The following is a 19,491-nucleotide window of genomic DNA, read 5'->3' as shown; positions in this document are numbered from 1 at the left end:
TCTCACTTCCTCCAGAAACGCAGCCAAAAGCATTTCTTTCTAAAAAGTTTTACCAAATTAATGATGAAATTTATAGCATATTTTGATTTTCATTTATTTGATTATTAGCGAAGTGAAGTCGCTCAGTCATGTCTGACTCTTTGTGACCCTGTGGACTGTAGCGCACCAGGCTCCTCTGTCCACGGGATTCTCCAGGCAAGAATACTGGAGCGGGTTGCCATTTCCTTCTCCAGGGGATGTTCCCGACCCAGGGATCGAACCCAGGTCTCCCATATTGCAGGCAGACGCTTTTAACCCCTGAGCCACCAGGGAAGCCCTATTTGATTATTAGGGAGGGGGAGTTTTTCTGTTTACCAATTTAAGCGAAAATGAAAGTCACTCAGTAGTGTCCAGCTCTTTGCAACTCCATGTACTATGCAGTCCATGGAATTCTCCAGGCCAGAAACTGGAGTGGGTAACCTTTCCCTTCTCCAGGGGATCTTCCCAACCCAGGGATCGAACCCAGATCTCCCACATTGCTGGCAGATTCTTTACCAGCTGAGCAACCAGGAAAGCTCCAAGTTTACCAGCTTACAATGACGGTTTTTCTAAAAAATGAGTCCTAATTAGATATTTTAATCTATGACGTTGCATCTGTCTTACTATAAAGAAGAGAAAGAAAATCTCTCTTCAAATTACCCTTGACAGTGATCACTTTCATTTTTAATTTATTTCTATTTTTAAACAAGCTACATATTTTTCAATCCACTAAAATTGTATTTTTACAGTTATAAATTCAAAACCAAAAAATCTGAAAGGTGAAAAAGAGTTCCCCTGGTCCCCTATGAGTTCCCCTTAGTGAAGGCAACCAGTGTTAGCATTTTCTTTGCCATCCTCCTGGAGACAGTCTGTGCACAGGAAGAAAAAGGCACATGTGTGCATTTTCCTCCCTTTTTGTACACCAGTGGGAGCATGTGATACACTGTTACTTTGCCTGTTTCTCTTAACCATGTAGCTTAACTAGTGTTTTGTTTGAGGCTGCTGCTGCTAAGTCGCTTCAGTCGTGTCCGACTCTGTGCGACCCCGTAGACAGCAGCCCACCAGGCTCCCCCGTCCCTGGGATTCTCCAGGCAAGAACACTGGAGTGGGTTGCCATTTCCTTCTCCAACGCAGGAAAGTGAAAAGTGAAAGTGAAGTCGTTCAGTCATGTCCAACTCTTCCCGACCCCATGGACTGCAGCCTGCCAGGCTCCTCCATCCATGGGATTTTCCAGGCAAGAGTACTGGAGTGGGGTGCCATTGCCTCTTTCTTTGTTTGAGTCTGAGTCCTCCCAAATAAGAAGAAAGTGGAGAAAACCACTAGACCATTGAGGTATGACCTAAATCAAATCCCTTATGATTATATAGTGGAAGTGAGAAATAGATTTAAGGGACTAGATCTGATAAACAGAGTGCCTGATGAACTATGGATGAAGGTTCATGACATTGTACAGGAGACAGGAATCAAGACCATCCCCAGGAAAAAGAAATGCAAAAAAGCAAAATGGCTGTCTGAGGAGGCCTTACAAATAGCTGTGAAAAGACGGGAAGCGAAAAGCAAAGGAGAAAAGAAAAGATATACCCATGTGAATGCAGAGTTCCAAAGAATAGCGAGGAGAGATAAGAAAGCCTTCCTCAGTGATCAATGCAAAGAAATAGAGGAAAACAATAGAATGGGAAAGACTAGAGATCTCTTCAAGAAAATTAGAGATACTAAGGGAATATTTCATGCAAAGATGGGCTCAATGAAGGACAGAAATGGTATGGACCTAACAGAAGCAGAAGATATTAAGAAGAGGTGGCAAGAATACACAGAAGAACTGTACAAAAAAGATCTTCATGACCCAGATAATCACGATGGTGTGATCACTCACCCAGAGCCAGACATCCTGGAATGTGAAGTCAAGTGGGCCTTAGGAAGCATCACTACGAACAAAGCTAGTGGAGGTGATGGAATTCCAGTTGAGCTATTTCAAATCCTGAAAGATGACGCTGTGAAAGTGCTGCACTCAATATGCCAGCAAATTTGGAAAACTCAGCAGTGGCCACAGGACTGGAAAAGGTCAGTTTTCATTCCAATCCCAAAGAAAGGCAATGCCAAAGAATGCTCAAACTACCACACAATTGCACTCATCTCACATGCTAGTAAAGTCATGCTCAAAATTCTCCAAGCCAGGCTTCAGCAATACGTGAACTGTGAACTTCCAGATGTTCAAGCTGGTTTTAGGAAAGGCAGAGCAACCAGAGATCAAATTGCCAACATCTGCTGGATCATGGAAAAGGCAAGAGAATTCCAGAAAAACATCTATTTTTGCTTTATTGACTATGCCAAAGCCTTTGACTGTGTGGGTCACAATAAACTGTGGAAAATTATTCAAGAGATGGGAATACCAGACCACCTGATCTGCCTCTTGAGAAACCTGGAACAACAGACTGGTTCCAAATAGGAAATAAGTACATCAAGGCTGTATATTGTCACCCTGCTTATTTAACTTATATGCAGAGTACATCATGAGAAATGCTGAGCTGGAGGAAGCACAAGCTGGAATCAAGATTGCCAGGAGAAATATCAATAACCTCAGATGTGCAGATGTGCCACCCTTATGGCAGAAAGTGAAGAAGAACTAAAGAGCCTCTTGATGAAAGTGAAAGAGTAGAGTGAAAAAGTTGGCTTAAAGCTCAACATTCAGAAAACCAAGATCATGGCATCTGGTACCATCACTTCATGGGAAGTAGATGGGGAAACAGTGGAAACAGTTTCAGACTTTATTTTGGGGGGCTCCAAAATCACTGCAGATGGTGATTGCAGCCGTGAAATTAAAAGACGCTTACTCCTTGGAAGGAAAGTTATGACCAACCTAGATAGCACATTCAAAAGCAGAGACATTACTTTGCCAACAAAGGTCGGTCTAGTCAAGACTATGGTTTTTCCAGTGGTCATGTATGGATGTGAGAGTTGGACTATAAAGAAAGGTGTGCACCAAAGAATTGATGCTTTTGAACTGTGGTGTTGGAGAAGACTCTTGAGAGTCCCTTGGACTGCAAGGAGATCCAACCGGTCCATCCTAAAGGAGTTCAGTTCTGGGTGTTCACTGGAAGGACTGATGTTGAAGCTGAAACTCCAACACTTTGGTCACCTGATGCAAAGAGTTGACACATTGGAAAAGACCCTGATGCTGGGAAAGATTGAGGGCAGGAGGAGAAGGGGATGACAGAGGATGAGATGGCTGGATGGCACCATCAACTTGATGGACATGGGTCTGGGTGGACTCCGGGAGTCGGTGATGGACAGGAAGGCCTGGTGTGCTGCAATTCATGGGATCACAGATTCGGACACAACTGAGTGACTGAACTGGAGACAACAAGCAGAATTCATAGTAATTGAATATTCCAATGATATTTATGATAACCAACATGTTCATTTTCAATTGACCAAGTTCTTCATAGAATAAAACTATAAGCATTCTGTATAGTACCCCGGGGTCCTATCAATGCGTTTAGGACATAGATATATTTTAAAATAGAACTTTGATTTTACTAATTTAATTGGCATCAAGATAAAGTTCCTGTCTCTTCACATTTGGGAAATTCTATTGGTGGATATATATATATTTTTTTAACTTAACACTAAAATTGACTCTAACCATTCCCACCTTTTAAGAGGAAGGGAAAAGAGTGGCATAATTGAGTCACAGTAACAAAACAGTCACAGTCATTAAAATAAGTAGATCGGGGACTTCCCTGGCCATCCAGTGGTTAGGACTTCACCTTCCCATGCACAGGGTGAGGGTTCAATCCCTGGGTGGGGAGCTAAGATCCCACAGGCCTTGGGGCCAAAAAAGCAAAACATAAAACAGAAGCAACATTGTAACGAATTCAATAAAGATTTTTAAAATGGTCCACACCAAAAAACCTTTAAGAAAAGATAAGTAGATGGTTCTGGAAATATGATAGTCTTCACCAACAGTCTATAATCCTAAAGGACGTGACTGGGCAGCAAGGGTACAGGCTTTTGAATAAGCAAACATGGACTCTCCCAAGGCTGAACAGAGGAGTGAGGGGTGAAACTGGTTACCCACACAAGGGAAAGGGAAATTGAACTTCACTGTGACATCCCAAACGAGGGCATTCCTGAAAACCAGAGAAGCAAGACAGAAGAGGTTTGGCCACATGGCATGTCCAACCCTCCATCTCCTCAGACCGTCAATAAAACTGCTACAGACATCTGTACCCAGATAAGTTATCTAGGAGATGGGGGAGAGGATGTCAGCATCATCAGGCAGGTAAGACCCCTAAGGAGGAGTGGGAAAATGAGGAGGAGGAAGCAAGAACCTGGAGCCAGTAACCCCTGGTAACCATGGTGACATCTGAGGTCTAGGGGCTGCAGCTCGTGAGACTGTCCCACCCGCACTGGCACAGGCTTGTATGGTCATCTCCTTCCACCCCAGGGGCATGTACCTGTGAGTAAATTGGACAACCAAGCATTTCTACAGAGAAACCACACACCTGTAATCCACCAGATTAAACCGGAACCCGGAAACCATGAACAAGGCGAGAGCATCAATCCACTTGCCAAGCCCAGCAGAACTGCACCTCTGTTTAAAAAAAAAAAAAAAAAAAATGACATGTTATAGGATATCTGATGCTGTTACTATTCCATTACCCCAAGTATAAACTGGAAATGTATCTTCTACCTCTAGGCACATCCAAGAGACAAGGTGAGTATGAAACAACCAATGAGACCACGAAAGTCCTCTGGGAAACAATGTGACATTCAGAACACTGACATAAGAGCACCTCTGACTCGTCATAAATGACATCTGCAGTCTTTCATGGTCAATGTAAACAAAGTAACTGAGCTTTCTCAGACCATTATAGTTCATATTGGCTATGGGAGATTTTAAATGACTCTAAAGTCAAAAAGAAAAAGTCACTGGGAAGAGTTTCTATTTAGTGTACTTCTTTTCATTTTTTTTCTCAACCTCAATAGTTATCAATAGTTTCTGCCTTCCTAGGACTGAGGTGAGTTTGATAAATAATTATAAATTGTGTGTCTTTGAAAATAATCACAAACTATTTCATTCTTTAACTACTTTGGCAAAAACGTGTAGGAGATGGGGAGGGAAAAAAAGAACTAAGCAGAACTTCCCTGGTGGTCCAGTGGCTAAGACTCCACGTTCCCAGTGTAGGGAGCCCAGTTTCAATCCCTGGTCAGGGAACTAAATTCCACATGCTGGAACTAAGAGTTTGCATGTCACAACTAAAGATCCCGGATGCTGCAGCAAAGACCCAGTGCAACCAAATAAATTTTAATAATAAATATATAAAAATAATATTAAAAAAGAATTTAACTAAACTTTAGTGGGAAATTACAACATGGCACTCAATGAAGTAGCTATAGTATAAATAAACTAAAAAACATAGAGTGCTTGCTAGTTAGCAGGAACTGTTTGAAGATTTTTACATATACTGCTGCTGCTGCTAAGTCGCTTTAGTCATGTCCGACTCTGTGTGACCCCAGAGACAGCAGCCCACTGGGGTTACCCCCGTCCCTGGGATTCTCCAGGCAAGAACACTGGAGTGGGTTGCCATTTCCTTCTCCAATGCATGGAAGTGAAAAGTGAAAGTGAAGTCGCTCAGTTGTGTTCAACTCTTAGTGACCCCATGGACTGCAGCCTACCAGGCTCCTCCGTCCATGGGATTTTCCAGGCAAGAGTACTGGAGTGGGGTGCCATTGCCTTCTCCAGGGGATCACCCTAACCCAGGTCTTGCGTCATTGCAAGTAGATTCTTTACTGTCTGAGCCACCAGGGAAGCCCAAAGTAAATGCTATAATTATCCCCATTTCACAGAAGAGGACACTGGGGAAAAGAGCACTTGAGTAACCCGCTGGATATTAGACACAGCCGCCCACGTAGGACAAAGAATCTGAAACAGGCCCTCTGGCTCTGGAGTGAGGCTCTCGGCCGCACTCCTGCCTGCTCCCACCCTCTAAGGTGAAGGATGGCCCTGGGTGTTCAGAAGACAGCAAAGGCCTGAGAGGACACGGTTGATCACTGTCTATCTCCAAGTCAATGACAAATGTTGATGAGGACCTACTGTGTGCCAGGCTCTGTCCCAGGGGCTTGGGATGCATCTGCAAACAAAGAGCCCTTCCCTTCCCATGCTCCCAGTCCAGAGGGGCCACTCACCTGGCCACACACAGTCCTCAATCGTCCCTGTCACCTCCCAGCATTCCCTCAGCACAGGGGCAAACAGTCCTCAAGTGCCTTCATCTCCAGAGTACACAGTGATGTCATGCTTGTCTAGCTGCTCACACAGAGGAGCAAGGTGTTCAACCATACCAGTCAATTTCTGGATTGCTTCCAAACCCAAACTCACCCAAATGGGTTCGGATCTGGCCCTGGATGGGGGTGTCCACTCACTGCCCATCTGGAGACAAGAGACACCTCTCCAAAAATCCAGTGGGTGAGGAACATGAGGCTGCCAAAGGCAGCGCCTGCCAACAACCAGTTCAGACCAGAAACCACTGCCTTGGCTGCCTTACCATTCTTCTTCTGTTGAGGTTTATAGCAGGCACCATCTAGAATGAAAAACAGAAAAGGGTCAGTTACACAGAAATTTACCCTCTATATTAGCCGACTTTAAACAAGTAGGAAATTGTACGTGGCTTCAAGGAGCTTACTTAGAGGGGAAGGTGAGACCCCATAACAAGTAGAACATGCCAGGAGGCAGGCAGTGGGAGGCTAGATCAGGATTTCAGGAGAATAAATCATTTTGGAATCTGACAACTGAAAATGCAGAAAGGTATGTACTTCATGTGAAACAAACAGCTATGAGCCAAACTATATGTATGAAAAGTGAAAGGTAAGTTCAGGGAGCAAATGCAGTCCACCTGGAATGGAACATTCCCAGTATACCAGGCTGCTTCTCCCCAAAAAGAACAAGGTCCTCATCTAACCCTCTGAGCCCCCAGAGTCTTAACAGTGCATCGACTGAGCAGTTACTGTGGCCAGCCCCTCACATAAACTCGTTTAATCTTCACAGCAACTTTACGAGGTAGGCTCTATTACTAACCCCATTTCACGGATTGAAAAACTGAGAGGCCCAGAGAAAACAGATCCAAGATCACACAGCTGGCAGAGAGAGCCTAGCCAGTATCTGTGTGCTTTACTCTACTATACTTCCTAGGACTGTTTTAACAGTGAAGTCTGTTTGTTGCATTAGTGACTTCACATACAGAAATGTACCAACTGCAGAAAATGCTGGCAAGAGAATGCCTTTATAGGAACAGAGAGACTGCTGGGCAGGTGCTTCATGACACTGGGAAGCCTACTTCAGGACAGAAAGAAACCTGAGAGTCTGCCTGTGGGAATGAAAGCATGATTTCATAGGCAGGAAGAAAGCCATTCTGCCCAGCAAGGAGTGAGGGGGAGGACGAGCAGAGCTGAGAGCTATGGGGTGAGGGAGAGGGTGCTGAAGACAGATGGTGACCAAGGGCCCGAAGGCCAAGGAGACAGTCTTTGGAAAAGAGAGCAGCTTAAGCTGACTTTCCCGAGTAACAGCACTGCTACACACTATGGTGTGTGACTCTCCCCACAAGGCGCAGCAAATCTTCAATAAAACTACCCCAAAAAACGTTGCCAGGGATGATGAGATATCCTGGGAAAGCTGGAAAGGAGTTGAACTTTGTAAATGGGGCACAAGGCAAAAACAGGAAGAGACTAACAACTGGGTCACAAAAATTTAAAACAGAAGCGAGAAAGAAGAAAACTCCAGAAATGTAAAGTCCAGAAATGTAAGGGATACCCTGAATCCAGATCCTTATCAGGCTGTCCCTGTGAAGTTTGCTGGCTGAGTTTCTACTTCACATGTGAGCATTTTATAAAATACGAAACATATATTAGGGTGTGAGAACCGAGTTCTAAATGTTCTAATCAACATCAATGTCTCTTGATCAATTTACATGCATGATGTTCCCCTCTTCTCACCACCCCCATTTCTTACCAAAATTGGAGGAGTTAAACAAACTCTTTGTTCATGGTGAGCCAAACTCTCTAAACTTTCATTAACCTGTGAGATTTCTCCTTGTATTTACATAAGTATAGTGACTCATTGAGAGTTACACACAAAGCCAGGAGCAAGTTAAGTAAAATCTAGCAACATTTCTTCCTTTCCTTCAGAAGTCTGGAGATAGCGAGTAATACAAATGTGCAAGTTTGCTTGTAAGCTCTGAACAGGTGATTTGAAACGTGGTATGAATATCCATGGAGCTAGTGGTAAAGAACCTGCCTGCCAGTGCAGGAATTATAAGAGACAAGGGTTCGATCCCTGGGTCAGTTAGATCCCCTGGAGGATGGCACAGCAACCCACTCCAGTATTCTGGAGAATCCCACAGACAGAGGAGCCTGGTGGGCTACAGTCCATAAGGTTGCAGAGTAGGACTTGATAGAAGCAACTTAGCCCGCAAGCACATGAATGTTCAGGATTTCCTTTCTTTTTACATTTCAGATTTGGAGTTTAAATACCTTCAGACTTAAGGGTAGGGCGGGGAGGGTGGGGGGAGTGGAGCAAAAGCAAACCACAAACCAAGAGAAAAAAAAGAACAAATTCATGCAGTTCTGTGTTGGAGGAGACTTGACTCCCTTGGACTGCAAGGAGATCAAACCAGTCAATCCTAAAGGAAATCAGTCCTGAATATTCATAGGAAGGACTGAAACTGAAGCTCCAATACTTTGGCCACCTGATGCGAAGAGCCAACTCATTGGAAAAGACCCTGATACTGGGAAAGATTAAAGGCAAGAGGAGAAGGGGACAACAGAGGATGAGATGGTTGGATGGCATCACTGATTCGTTAGAGATGAGTTTGAGCAAGCTCCGGGAGGTGGTGATGGACAGGGAAGCCTGGAGTGCTGCAGTCCATGGGGTTGCAAAGAGTTGGACACAACTGAGCGACTGAACTGAACTGATGCAGTTCTCAAGGCCCTTGCTAACAAATAACTTTTCAGAGTGTTACAGATGGGCTGGGGTCAATGTGGAGGCAGAGGGCTGACGGATCTCGTCCTGGAAAGCCCTGTTCAGAGGGAAAGAGGAGAAGACAGAGCTGAAAGCCAGCAGGGAACGTGAGTTCTGGGTCTACTTTCCCACTCCACAATGAGACGAGCCAGAGACGAACGGTTACTGTCACCCTCTGTGCTGCCAAGGAAAAGGTGCCTTCTGCTCAGATAATAGTCCACTTCCAAGGCCAGCTACTCTTGCAGAGGGAGAAAAAGCAGACATGGAGACAGAGTGCAGAAAGACTCGTTTTATCTTTCCAAGATGTGTGCCATTCAGATAAGAAAGGTAAACAAACTGTGCAAGAGAGAAAAACCCCTAAATAAACTGGGCCTATGCTTACCTGTGTAAATACGATCAAGTGTGGCAATAGTACTTAATGTCAGTATCACTCTGTTGGACATCTGATAAGTCCAGACTGGGTTTAGTGACGTGTACCAAATGCGGAGAACAAGAAGAAGAATCTGTCCTAAAATGAATCCCCAGATTCTGAAGTACCTGTAAGTACAGAAATATTTTTAACAACTTTTTTGTGAGTGGTTTCAATGTACTCCTTCCATTGTGAATTTCACAGCGTCACAGGAGTATATGAGGTAGTCTTGTTGGTAATCTATACAACTTAGCCTTTATATAGCCCATTACCTAGGCAACTCATTATAATTTCTCCATTCTCACAACATTATTGAGAGTAATGACAAATACTCACATCCTGGTTTTGTGAAAAGGAAAAAAAATGAGACTTCGACAAGGCCTTTCTGAAAGCTAAAACCTGTAACTTGGAATGCCCGGTCCCAACTTCCCTTTGGTAACTGACCACGCTTGTTTGCCTATAGGCACAAGTTGCAAACTATACCTTTGCAAGCCTCTTCCTGTCCACCACGTCACAGCATGCACCACCAGTGATGAAGACAGACCAAGTGCAAGGATCGTGAGCCGAAGTTTGGCATTTGGAGCCTGGAAGGAGGCGATGCTACCTACAAACAAATTTTAAGGAGAGCTAAACATTTCTGACAAGCATGCCCTACTAGCTAATGATCTGCCTTTGATAACTGTTGTGTCTAATACCATGTTTACCCTCAGAAAGATAGAGTTAATGTATAATTATGTGTGTGTATAAATTTTTTTGAACATTTTTATTGCAGTATTATTCATACCATAAAATTCACTGTGTTAAGATGTATGACTCAGTGGTTCTTTTTTTTTTAATTTTTATTTTTACTTTATTTTACTTTACAATACTGTATTGGTTTTGCCATACATTGACATGAATCCGCCATGGGTGTACATGAGTTCCCAATCCTGGACCCCCCTCCCACCTCCCACCCCATATCATCCTCTGGATCATCCCCATGTCAGTGGTTCTTAATATGTTTACAAAGTTGCACAACTATACCTGAAATGAACACTGTATTGTAAACCAACTAAACTTGAATAAAAAACTTTTTAGACAAAGTTCATCTATGTTGTAGCATATGTCAGGGCTTCAATCCTTTTTATGGCTAAATATTCTATTGCATGGATATACTGCTTTTTGTCTATTCACTCATCCCATTGATGGGCATTTGGATTGTTTCCGCTTTTGGCGTATTATGAATAATATTGCTACTAACATTTATGTACCAGGTCTTATGTGAATGTTTCCATTTTTCTTGGGTCTAACTCCAAGGGGTGGAGTTGTTGGATCATATGACAACTATGTTTAACATTCTGAGGAACTGCCAAACTGTTTTCCAAACCAACTGCTCCATTTTACATTCCCATCAGCAATGTGTAAGGATTTCAGTTTCTTCATATCCTTGTCAACACTTAATATTGTCTATCTTTTTAATCAGGGCTATTTTAGTGAGTCGAAGTAATTAAGATCAAAACTAATCTAAATTAATTGTATTGGGCTGGTCAAAAAGTTCATTTGGATTTTTCATTAAAGAAAACCCAAATGAACTTTTTGACCAACCCAATAGTATGAACTAGTTAATGGTTTAATAGCTAACTATGTACTGATTAACCTAAAATATCTGAAGGAAAGGCAGTGAGACAGCATGTAACACTCAGATCATCTTTGTAGTTGTGTAAGAATCCCTTCAGACTCTGCGAAAAACAATGTTGTTTCATCTTCTTAGGAAGTATCTGAAGTCCCCCCCAAAAAAGGTACCTGAAAAGGGAGTTTTAAGGCAAAGCATGACTTACTTCAGCCTCTCTTGAGCATCATCAAACTCAATGGACACCTGGAAGAGCATCCGACACAAACTGGTTTCTTCATCCTGAAGTCACTTTCCTAACCCACATCTGAGTCACCTTCCTACCCACTCCCCTTTCTCAAATACAATTCTACCCTTTACTCAAGTAATGGGTTTTCAGGGAGAAAGGAGATGAAAGGGGAACAACAAGAAGTAGCTCAAACATCATACTCTCCAGTTGTTTCCTATTACATTACAGCCTCCAGAAGTTACTGGGCCAGAACTAGACTGAAAACAAAAAACTGTCCCAGAAACTGTATGGTGAGTGGCTCTGTAGGTAAAGCTGCCACAGGCAGCACTGAGCAAAGGCAACAAAAAAGTGCACTGATGAGATAGATCCGCCCATAAAGCCAACCACGGAGTGTAATGAGGCCATCGTCATAAAAGAATTCTGTAAGCCAAGGATAGTTTAACTCAGTTACTATATATACTCTGGAAGTAGGAAGTTTCGTCTTTATTATTTCTGGAGCTGAAAATTTCATGATCATTTGATATTTCTTTTCATTCCTACAGACACCATCTTTTAAAAGGATGCATTTTCCAGTGGTCTTTCCCACTGCTCTTTAGGGCTTCAGATCTTTGTGGGTAACCACAGAGCTTGCTACACTCACTAACCATGTTCTGCCTTCTTCAGGGACTGATGCACAGAAAAATGGAAGGTGAATTTCCTAGTGATTTCAGTCACTGTTCTAGACAGAAGAAATACACACAGCATGGTTGGTTCATGAACAAATGCCACTTGGAAAACTCAGAGAAACCAACTGTGTTATAGCAAAAGGGCAAGACAGGCAGTACTTTTCAGCTACAGATTCAACCAGACTGGAGTCTGGTATTTTTGTTTTAGAAACTTTTTCTCCATGACCTCACATTCTTACTTTTTTTTACCACTAGTACTTTTCCAAGGTCTCTCAATATTTATTAATATAATAACCTCAAGTCTTTGTGATAGTAAGTGTATATTTTTTAATTACTGGGTTTTGGCAATATAACATATTGAAATCCAGAATTCAAACACTGTGAAAGGTATACAGTGCAAAGTTTCATCTTCATATCTGTCTCAATACCAAAATTTTCACCTTAGAAGCAACAAAAATATCAGTGTGTTTTAAAATACTTTGGACCTATTTAATGCATGTTCAATTAATTACTAAATATATTTCATCTAGCCTATTTTACACAAATGTTAGCATTCTGAACATACTGTTTAGTGCTTCTTTTTTTCTCACTTACTATTGGAGAATGTTCCATTTCCTTACATAAATGTTCTCATTCTTTAGTATAGCTGCATAGTATTCTATAGTACTCCCAGTTTCATAACCAAAATTTATTTAACCTAACCTATCCGGTATGGATGACATTTAGATTATTTCTGACACTGTTATTATAAATATTGCTACAGTGATTAAATAACCTTTTATTTTTATCATTTGACACATACATAAGTTTATCTATAGGATATATGCCCAGAAGTGGAATTGCTGAGTGAAAAACACAGAGTTGTAATTTTGATAAACACTGTTAAATTATCCTTTGCAGAAGCTGTTCAAATTTACAGTCCCACCAGCAATGCATGAGTGCCTGTTTTCCCATGCTTACAATAATGTTATCTAAGTTTGTTCTTTATCAATCTGATACGAGAAACTATCTATAAATATATATATATATGATTTGTATTCTACACCCTTTAGTATCTTTTAAAGAACAAATTATATTTCCTTTCCAGTAAACTGATCACATCCTTTGCTTTCTCTTCTATTGAGTTATTGGTCCTTTTATTACTGATTTATAAAAACTCCATATATTAGTGAAATTAGTCCTTTGACTAGAAGAGTTGCAATATTTTTCCTAATTTATTGATTACCTTTGCTTACTACAATGTTCATCATGCATAATTTCCATATTTTTATGCATTATCATTTAACAACTTTTTAATGACTTCTGAGTTTTGTATCATAGTTGGAAAAAAGAACAAAAACATATTTAACACTTTCACATCTCCAAGGTATCTTTCTCCTCTTCAGTTCAGGGGCCCTTAAAATTTTCCAATCTGACAGAAAAGTTAAAAATGTAAATATGCTGACTCTTGGTCTAGACTTACAATTCTACTAAAACTCTTGAAGGCAGTAGTAAGAGAAAGAGACATCTTTTATTTTTTACTTAATCATTTAGCATTCAAAGAACAGTCTACATATTTCCCCTGGATTTTTAACTAAAAAAAATAAATATAAGGAATCACTTTTAAATCTTACCAACAGTAATTATCCGCAGCAAGGATAGCATCCACTTCTTATTAACCAGTTTCCAGACAGGAGTAATTGTGAGGAATAATGGAGAAAGAAACGCTACGGCAAAACCTTCCAACCCAGTGAGTCCTAGTGTTTGCAGGGGAAAGTAATAGATCATTGGGCTCAGGTCATGGCAGAGAGACCAAGAAACATATCCTAGGAGGGGAAAAAGGGAAAAAACAGTTTTTAAGAAAGAGAAAGTGTAACTTTGTCACTGTTTCAGACAACAGCCCTTCCCTCCGTCTGCTACAGCTGGACTACCTTCCTGGTGACTCAACCTGCCAATGCAGGGGACACATGCAGGGTTTAATCCCTGGGTTGGGAAGATCCCCTGCAGAATGGAATGGCTACCCACTCCAGTATTCTTGCCTGGAGAATCCCATGGACAGAGGAGCCTGGCGGGTTACCGTCCATGGGGTTGCAAAGAGCCGTACACGACTTAACAGCTAAACAAATAACAACTACTACTACTACAACTGCTCTGGCTGGCTGCCCTCCTTCATGACTCTGGCCTTAACTGGGTTCCAATAAGAGAATTCCATCCCCTTCTCAGGCCCAGGATGAGAATGGCTTCCAGCTATTTTCAGTCCCTCAATATCCCCTGTTTGTCCCTTTAACCTCATTCATCATTTCAGTTCAGTTCAGCCACTCAGTCGTGTCCAACTCTTTGAGACCCCAAGAACCACAGCACACCAGGCTTCCCTGTCCATCACCAGCTCCCGGAGTTCACCCAAACTCATGTCCATTGAGTTGGTGATGCCATCCTACCATCTCATCCTCTGTTGTCCCCTTCTCCTCCTGCCCTCAATCTTTCTCAGCATCAGGGTCTTTTCCAATGAGTCAACTCTTTGCATAAGGTGGCCAAAGTACTGGAGTTTCAGCTTCAACATCAGTCCTTCCAATGAACACCCAGGACTGATCTCCTCTAGGATGGACTGGTTGGATCTGCTTGCAGTCCAAGAGACTCTCAAGAGTCTTCTCTAACACCACAATTCAAAAGCATCAGTTTTTCGATGCTCAGCTTTACTTATAGTCCAACTCTCACATCCATACATGACTACTGGAAAAACCATAGCCTTGACTAGACGGACCTTTGTTGACAAAGCAATGTCTCTGCTTTTTAATATGCCATCTAGGTTCATATAGGTAGGTAAAGTGAAAGTAGCTCAGTGGTGTCTCACTCTTTGCAACTCAATGGGCTGTAGTCCACCAGGTTCCTCTGTCTGTGGAGTTCTCCAGGCAAGAATACTGCAGTGGGTAGCCATTCCCTTCTCCAGGAGATCTTCCCAAATCAGGGATCAAACCCAGGTCTCCTTCATTGTAGGCAGATTCTTAACCATCTGAGCCACCAGGGAAGCCCTGTAAGGTGGCAGTCCCTTTATTAAAGGCTCTTCATCTCAGCCATCCAGGTTTAATCTGGTTTCCCGTCAGGACCCTGAAAAAATTTCCTCAACTAAGTTGACCTTTCTTTAATGAGAAATATGGTGAAAATCAAAAACAGCAAAAAACAATAGAACTCCTTCCTCCCACTCCAGACTACAGAAAGTCAGGTTAGTTAGGAAATAATCCTTTTCTTGTGAGTAGCCTATCTTAAACCTAAGCCTTAGGAGGCAGTGTGGGGTAGTGGAAAGTTCAGACCTGAAGTTACTTTCACATCTGCCGACCTTGTTATCTTCTACAATGATGATAATTAACCAACGGACATTTAACACATGTGAGGCTCTAAGTATCACAGGGATCTTCTTTCTGATTCCTCAGACAACCTGTGTCCTATGAAACTAACACTATTTCTACTCCTCCTTTACAAATGCAAAATCAAACAACAAAAACTCTAGAGATCCTGAAAGTTAAGTAACTGCCTAAGGTCACAAAAGTAGCAAATAGCAGTGAACTGAAAACCAAGAAATCCAGTTCCAAACTATTCTTAATCGCTGAAAACAGTACTTCTAACCACCCCATAGAGTTATGAGGATTAAAAAAGATCAAGTACCCAGAGTACCTAGCCCCCTAGGTACCTGCTGAGGGCGTAATTCTTTTTACATCTTGTACTTGTGAGATACAGACTGGGCCAAATAATGAACCTCCCCGCCCAGAAAACCCAGTTCTTAGGAAGGCACCCCTTCCTTTCATTGTGAACTACCAATCTCCCAAACGTTTGTCTGGGAGTTCTGATTTCAACCACACAACTCAGACAATATCAACATCAACAGTTGTTCCTGGTACTTTTTGCAAAGCTGCTAAGGGAACACACGACCGGACTCGTGTCCCACGTCGGATGTATTTGGCCAAATGCTCACAATGTGCGACCACCACCCAAGCCCACTCGTGCGGGGCCAACCCCAGCAGCAGACACGGCCCTGAGTGTTACAGCCAGGGCGCCGAGGGAGGGGGGAACGGCGGCCCCTTCTGAAAGGTGCCATTTCCTCCTCCAAGGGATCTTCCTGACCCAGGAGTGGAGTCCCCTGCATTGGCAGGCGGATTCTTTACCATTGAGCCACTTGGGAAGCCAAAGCTCGGTACCAAAATTTATTCAGTTAAAGGTCATCGGTGAGGGGACTTGGGCTTGGTACCAGCCTCGCGGTTCGAGGCCGACAGGTGAAGTCGTGCCCGTTGGGCGCAACACCAGGGTGGCATAGGAGCTCAGGAAGACGGGGGAGCGCCGGATCCTCGAAACCTCAATCTAGGGCCTTTCTCTCTTTTTAAAATTCCTTCAGCAGCAGAAGGTGACAGGGGACGATAAGCATCTCTATTCCGGGCACCGAGCTTGCTTTCCTTCCTCCCGGGGCTCAGCCAAGCCCGCCGAGCATCGTGGTTCCCGGCAGGGCAAGGGGGACCGACGGGCGAATGCGCGGCGGGCGGCCTCGGCTTACCCAGGAGGCTCTCCAGGAGCACCTCTCTCCATGGCGAGGTCATGGCCGCAGCCCCCAGGTCCCGGGCCAGCTGCCGCGTCCTCCCGAACCTGCGTCCACGCCCCCGGCACCAGCCAGCCCGCACGCCCGGCCCTGGCGAGGGTGGGGCCCGCCGCCGCCGCCTCCGCCCCGCTGCGCCCGGCGCCGCCCGACGGGCCCCGGGGCTTTTCTGAGCGCCAGGTGCCCAGTGCCACCGCCAACGCCAAAGCGAAGGAGCTGGGGGCCCTCCGACCTGCCTCCGGGGAAAAAAACAGATCTCTCGGCCAGCCAGCGGAACAGCCCCGGGGGTGGCGCGCTGCGAGGGCGCAGGAGGGCAGCATCGTGGCAACTCTGGACCCGCGGTGCTCTTTAAAGGAGGCCCGAGGGGGCGCGTGGCGAGGGGGAAAGCTAAGACCGAGAAGGGGAACTGAGCAGCCAAGGGCTCTGGCGCCTTCGGCGAGCAGGTGCCAACAGGACCTTGGCGTTCCTAAGGCCCGGCGACGCTCTCAGGCGAGGGGACCTGTGTGTGCTTCTGCTTCTTAGCTTTGGTAGTATAGAAATCACATTCTGGAAAGGTGGCTGAAAAATTCTACAGATCACAGAAATTTCTTTGGCTTTCAGAGACGTTTCAACGCTTGCTCATGGGAAAGAAAGTAACTGATGGGAGTGGAAACTCTGCCCTCCTCCTCTCTATGGATAATGATCTTTGAGAGTACCCATCCCTGAGGAGACAGGGAGAGACATTCTAACAAACAATGGAACCAGTGAACCAGGCCGGTTATTTCTTGCTCAAATACTACCACACCCCAGAATGTTTTGGATTTTTTTTAGAACCTTCTCAAAGCAAATGTATTTTAATTCGCTTTAATTTGCCGGGTGGGGGGACAGTTTGTCATTTAGCACTTCTGGAAGGTTTGCCATGGAATTAAGCAATGATGGATTGTCTAAAAGCATAAGAATCAGTGAAGAGAAGTTATTGCTGTAAGTCCATAGCAGTTTTAAGCAAAGAGTTCTCATTGTAAGTAGATAAAGATCAACTGAATAGAATTGAGAGTTCTGGAAATAAACCTGCTTGTTTAAGGTCAAATGATTTTCAACAAACTTGCCATAACAATTACATGAGGGAAAGATTGGTCTTTTCAACAAATCAATCTGGGAGAATTGAATATCCACATGAAAAACAGCAAATAGGACACCCCCCACCCATTTTCACACGATAGATAAAGGTTAATTCAAAATGGATAATAACTTAAATGTAAGAGATGAAACTGTAAAAATCACAAGATAAAGGAGTAAATTTTCATTATCTTTAGTTAGACAATGAATTCTTAGATACAACAGCAAAGCACGAGTGAAAAAAGAAGTAATAGTTAAACTGGACTTCATGGAAATTAAAAGGTTTTGTGCTTCAAAAGACAGTTGAAGAAAGTGAAAAGACAATGTGCAGAATGGGAGAAAATAATCTAAAATCATACATCTGGCCCATGCTAAGAATCCCTTGGACTGCAAGGAGATCAAATCTGTCAATCCTAAAGGAAATCAGTCCTGAGTATTCATCGGAAGGACTGATGCTGAGGCTGAAACTCCAATACTTTGGCCACCTGATACAAACTGACTCACTGGAAAAGACCCTGATGCTGGGAAAGAGTGGAGGCGGGAGAAGAGGGGGACTACAGAAGATGAGATAGTTGGATGGCATCACCAACTCTATGGACATGAGTTTGAGTAAGCTCTGGGAGTTGGTGATGGACAGGGAATCCTGGCGTGCAGCAGACCATGGGGTTACAGAGTTGGACACGACTGAGCAAGAAGTCGCTTAAGTTGTCTCCTACTCTGTGGGACCCTGTGGACTGCAGCCCACCAGGTTCCTCTATCCATGGGATTTTTCAGGCAAGCATACTGTAGTGGGTTGCTGTGCCCTCCTCCAGGGGATATTCTGACTCAGGGATTGAACCCGAGTTTCTTAGATCTCCTGCATTGGCAGGTGGGTTCTTTACCGCTAGCACCACCTGGGAAGCCCTTGTGCATCTGATAAGGAACTGGTGTCTGGAATATACATTTAAAAAATAAAACTCAGTAATAGCCACTTTAAAGATGAACAAAGGACTTGATAGGCTTTTTTGCAAAGAACATCTACAAGTAGCCAATAATCAAAATATATTCAGGAAAGTATATTCGACATTATTTCATTAGGGAAATACCAATCAAAGCCACAATGAGATACCACTTCACACTCCCTAAAATGACAATAATCCAAAAAGCCAGATAATAACAAGTATTGAGAACATAAGTATACCTATGGCTGATTCATGTTGACGTGCGGCAGAAACCATCATGATATATATATATATATATATATTTAGTTTTTTTTTTAAATTTTTACTTTATTTTACTTTACAATACTGTATTGGTTTTGCCATACATTGACATGAATCCACCACGGGTGTACATGCGTTCCCAAACATGAAACCCCTCCCACCTCCCTCCCCATAACATCTCTATGGGTCATCCCTGTGCACCAGCCCCAAGCATGCTGTATCCTGCATTGGACGTACACTGGCGATTCGATTCTTACATGATAGTATACATGTTTCAATGCCGTTCTCCCAAATCATCCCATCCTCTCCCTCGCCCTCTGAGTCCAAAAGTCCGCTATACACATCTGTGTCTTTTTTGCTGTCTTGCATACAGGGTCATCATTGCCATCTTTCTAAATTCCATATATATGTGTTAGTATACTGTATTGGTGTTTTTCTTTCTGGCTTACTTCACTCTGTATAATCAGCTCCAGTTTCATCCATCTCATCAGAACTGATTCAAATGTATTCTTTTTAATGGCTGAGTAATATTCCATTGTGTATATGTACCACAGCTTTCTTATCCATTCATCTGCTGATGGACATCTAGGTTGTTTCCATGTCCTGGCTGTTATAAACAGTGCTACGGTGAACATTGGGGTACATGTGTCTCTTTCAATTCTGGTTTCCTCGGTGTGTATGCCCAGCAGTGGG

General features: G+C 43.3%; 1 protein-coding gene across 1 annotated transcript in view; it reads right to left on the bottom strand.

The window, feature by feature from the left end:
- The window catches only part of CWH43 (cell wall biogenesis 43 C-terminal homolog), a 53,040-nt gene extending 36,460 nt beyond the window's left edge, over positions 1–16,580 (bottom strand). The window contains exons 1-6 of the mRNA XM_018049445.1: positions 16,463–16,580; positions 13,557–13,748; positions 9,924–10,044; positions 9,414–9,568; positions 6,398–6,599; positions 4,524–4,612 (exon numbers count right to left, since the gene is read on the bottom strand). Of these exons, the coding sequence (XP_017904934.1) occupies positions 4,524–4,612; positions 6,398–6,599; positions 9,414–9,568; positions 9,924–10,044; positions 13,557–13,748; positions 16,463–16,505 (802 nt within the window). The 5' untranslated portion in view covers positions 16,506–16,580. The remainder of the gene's footprint in view (positions 1–4,523; positions 4,613–6,397; positions 6,600–9,413; positions 9,569–9,923; positions 10,045–13,556; positions 13,749–16,462) is intronic.

Source organism: Capra hircus, chromosome 6 (assembly GCF_001704415.2).
Source record: "Capra hircus breed San Clemente chromosome 6, ASM170441v1, whole genome shotgun sequence".
In the NCBI taxonomy this organism is placed as follows: domain Eukaryota; kingdom Metazoa; phylum Chordata; class Mammalia; order Artiodactyla; family Bovidae; genus Capra; species Capra hircus.
The sequence above is the reverse complement of the archived record's forward strand: the minus strand, read 5'-3'. Positions and strand labels throughout refer to the sequence as shown.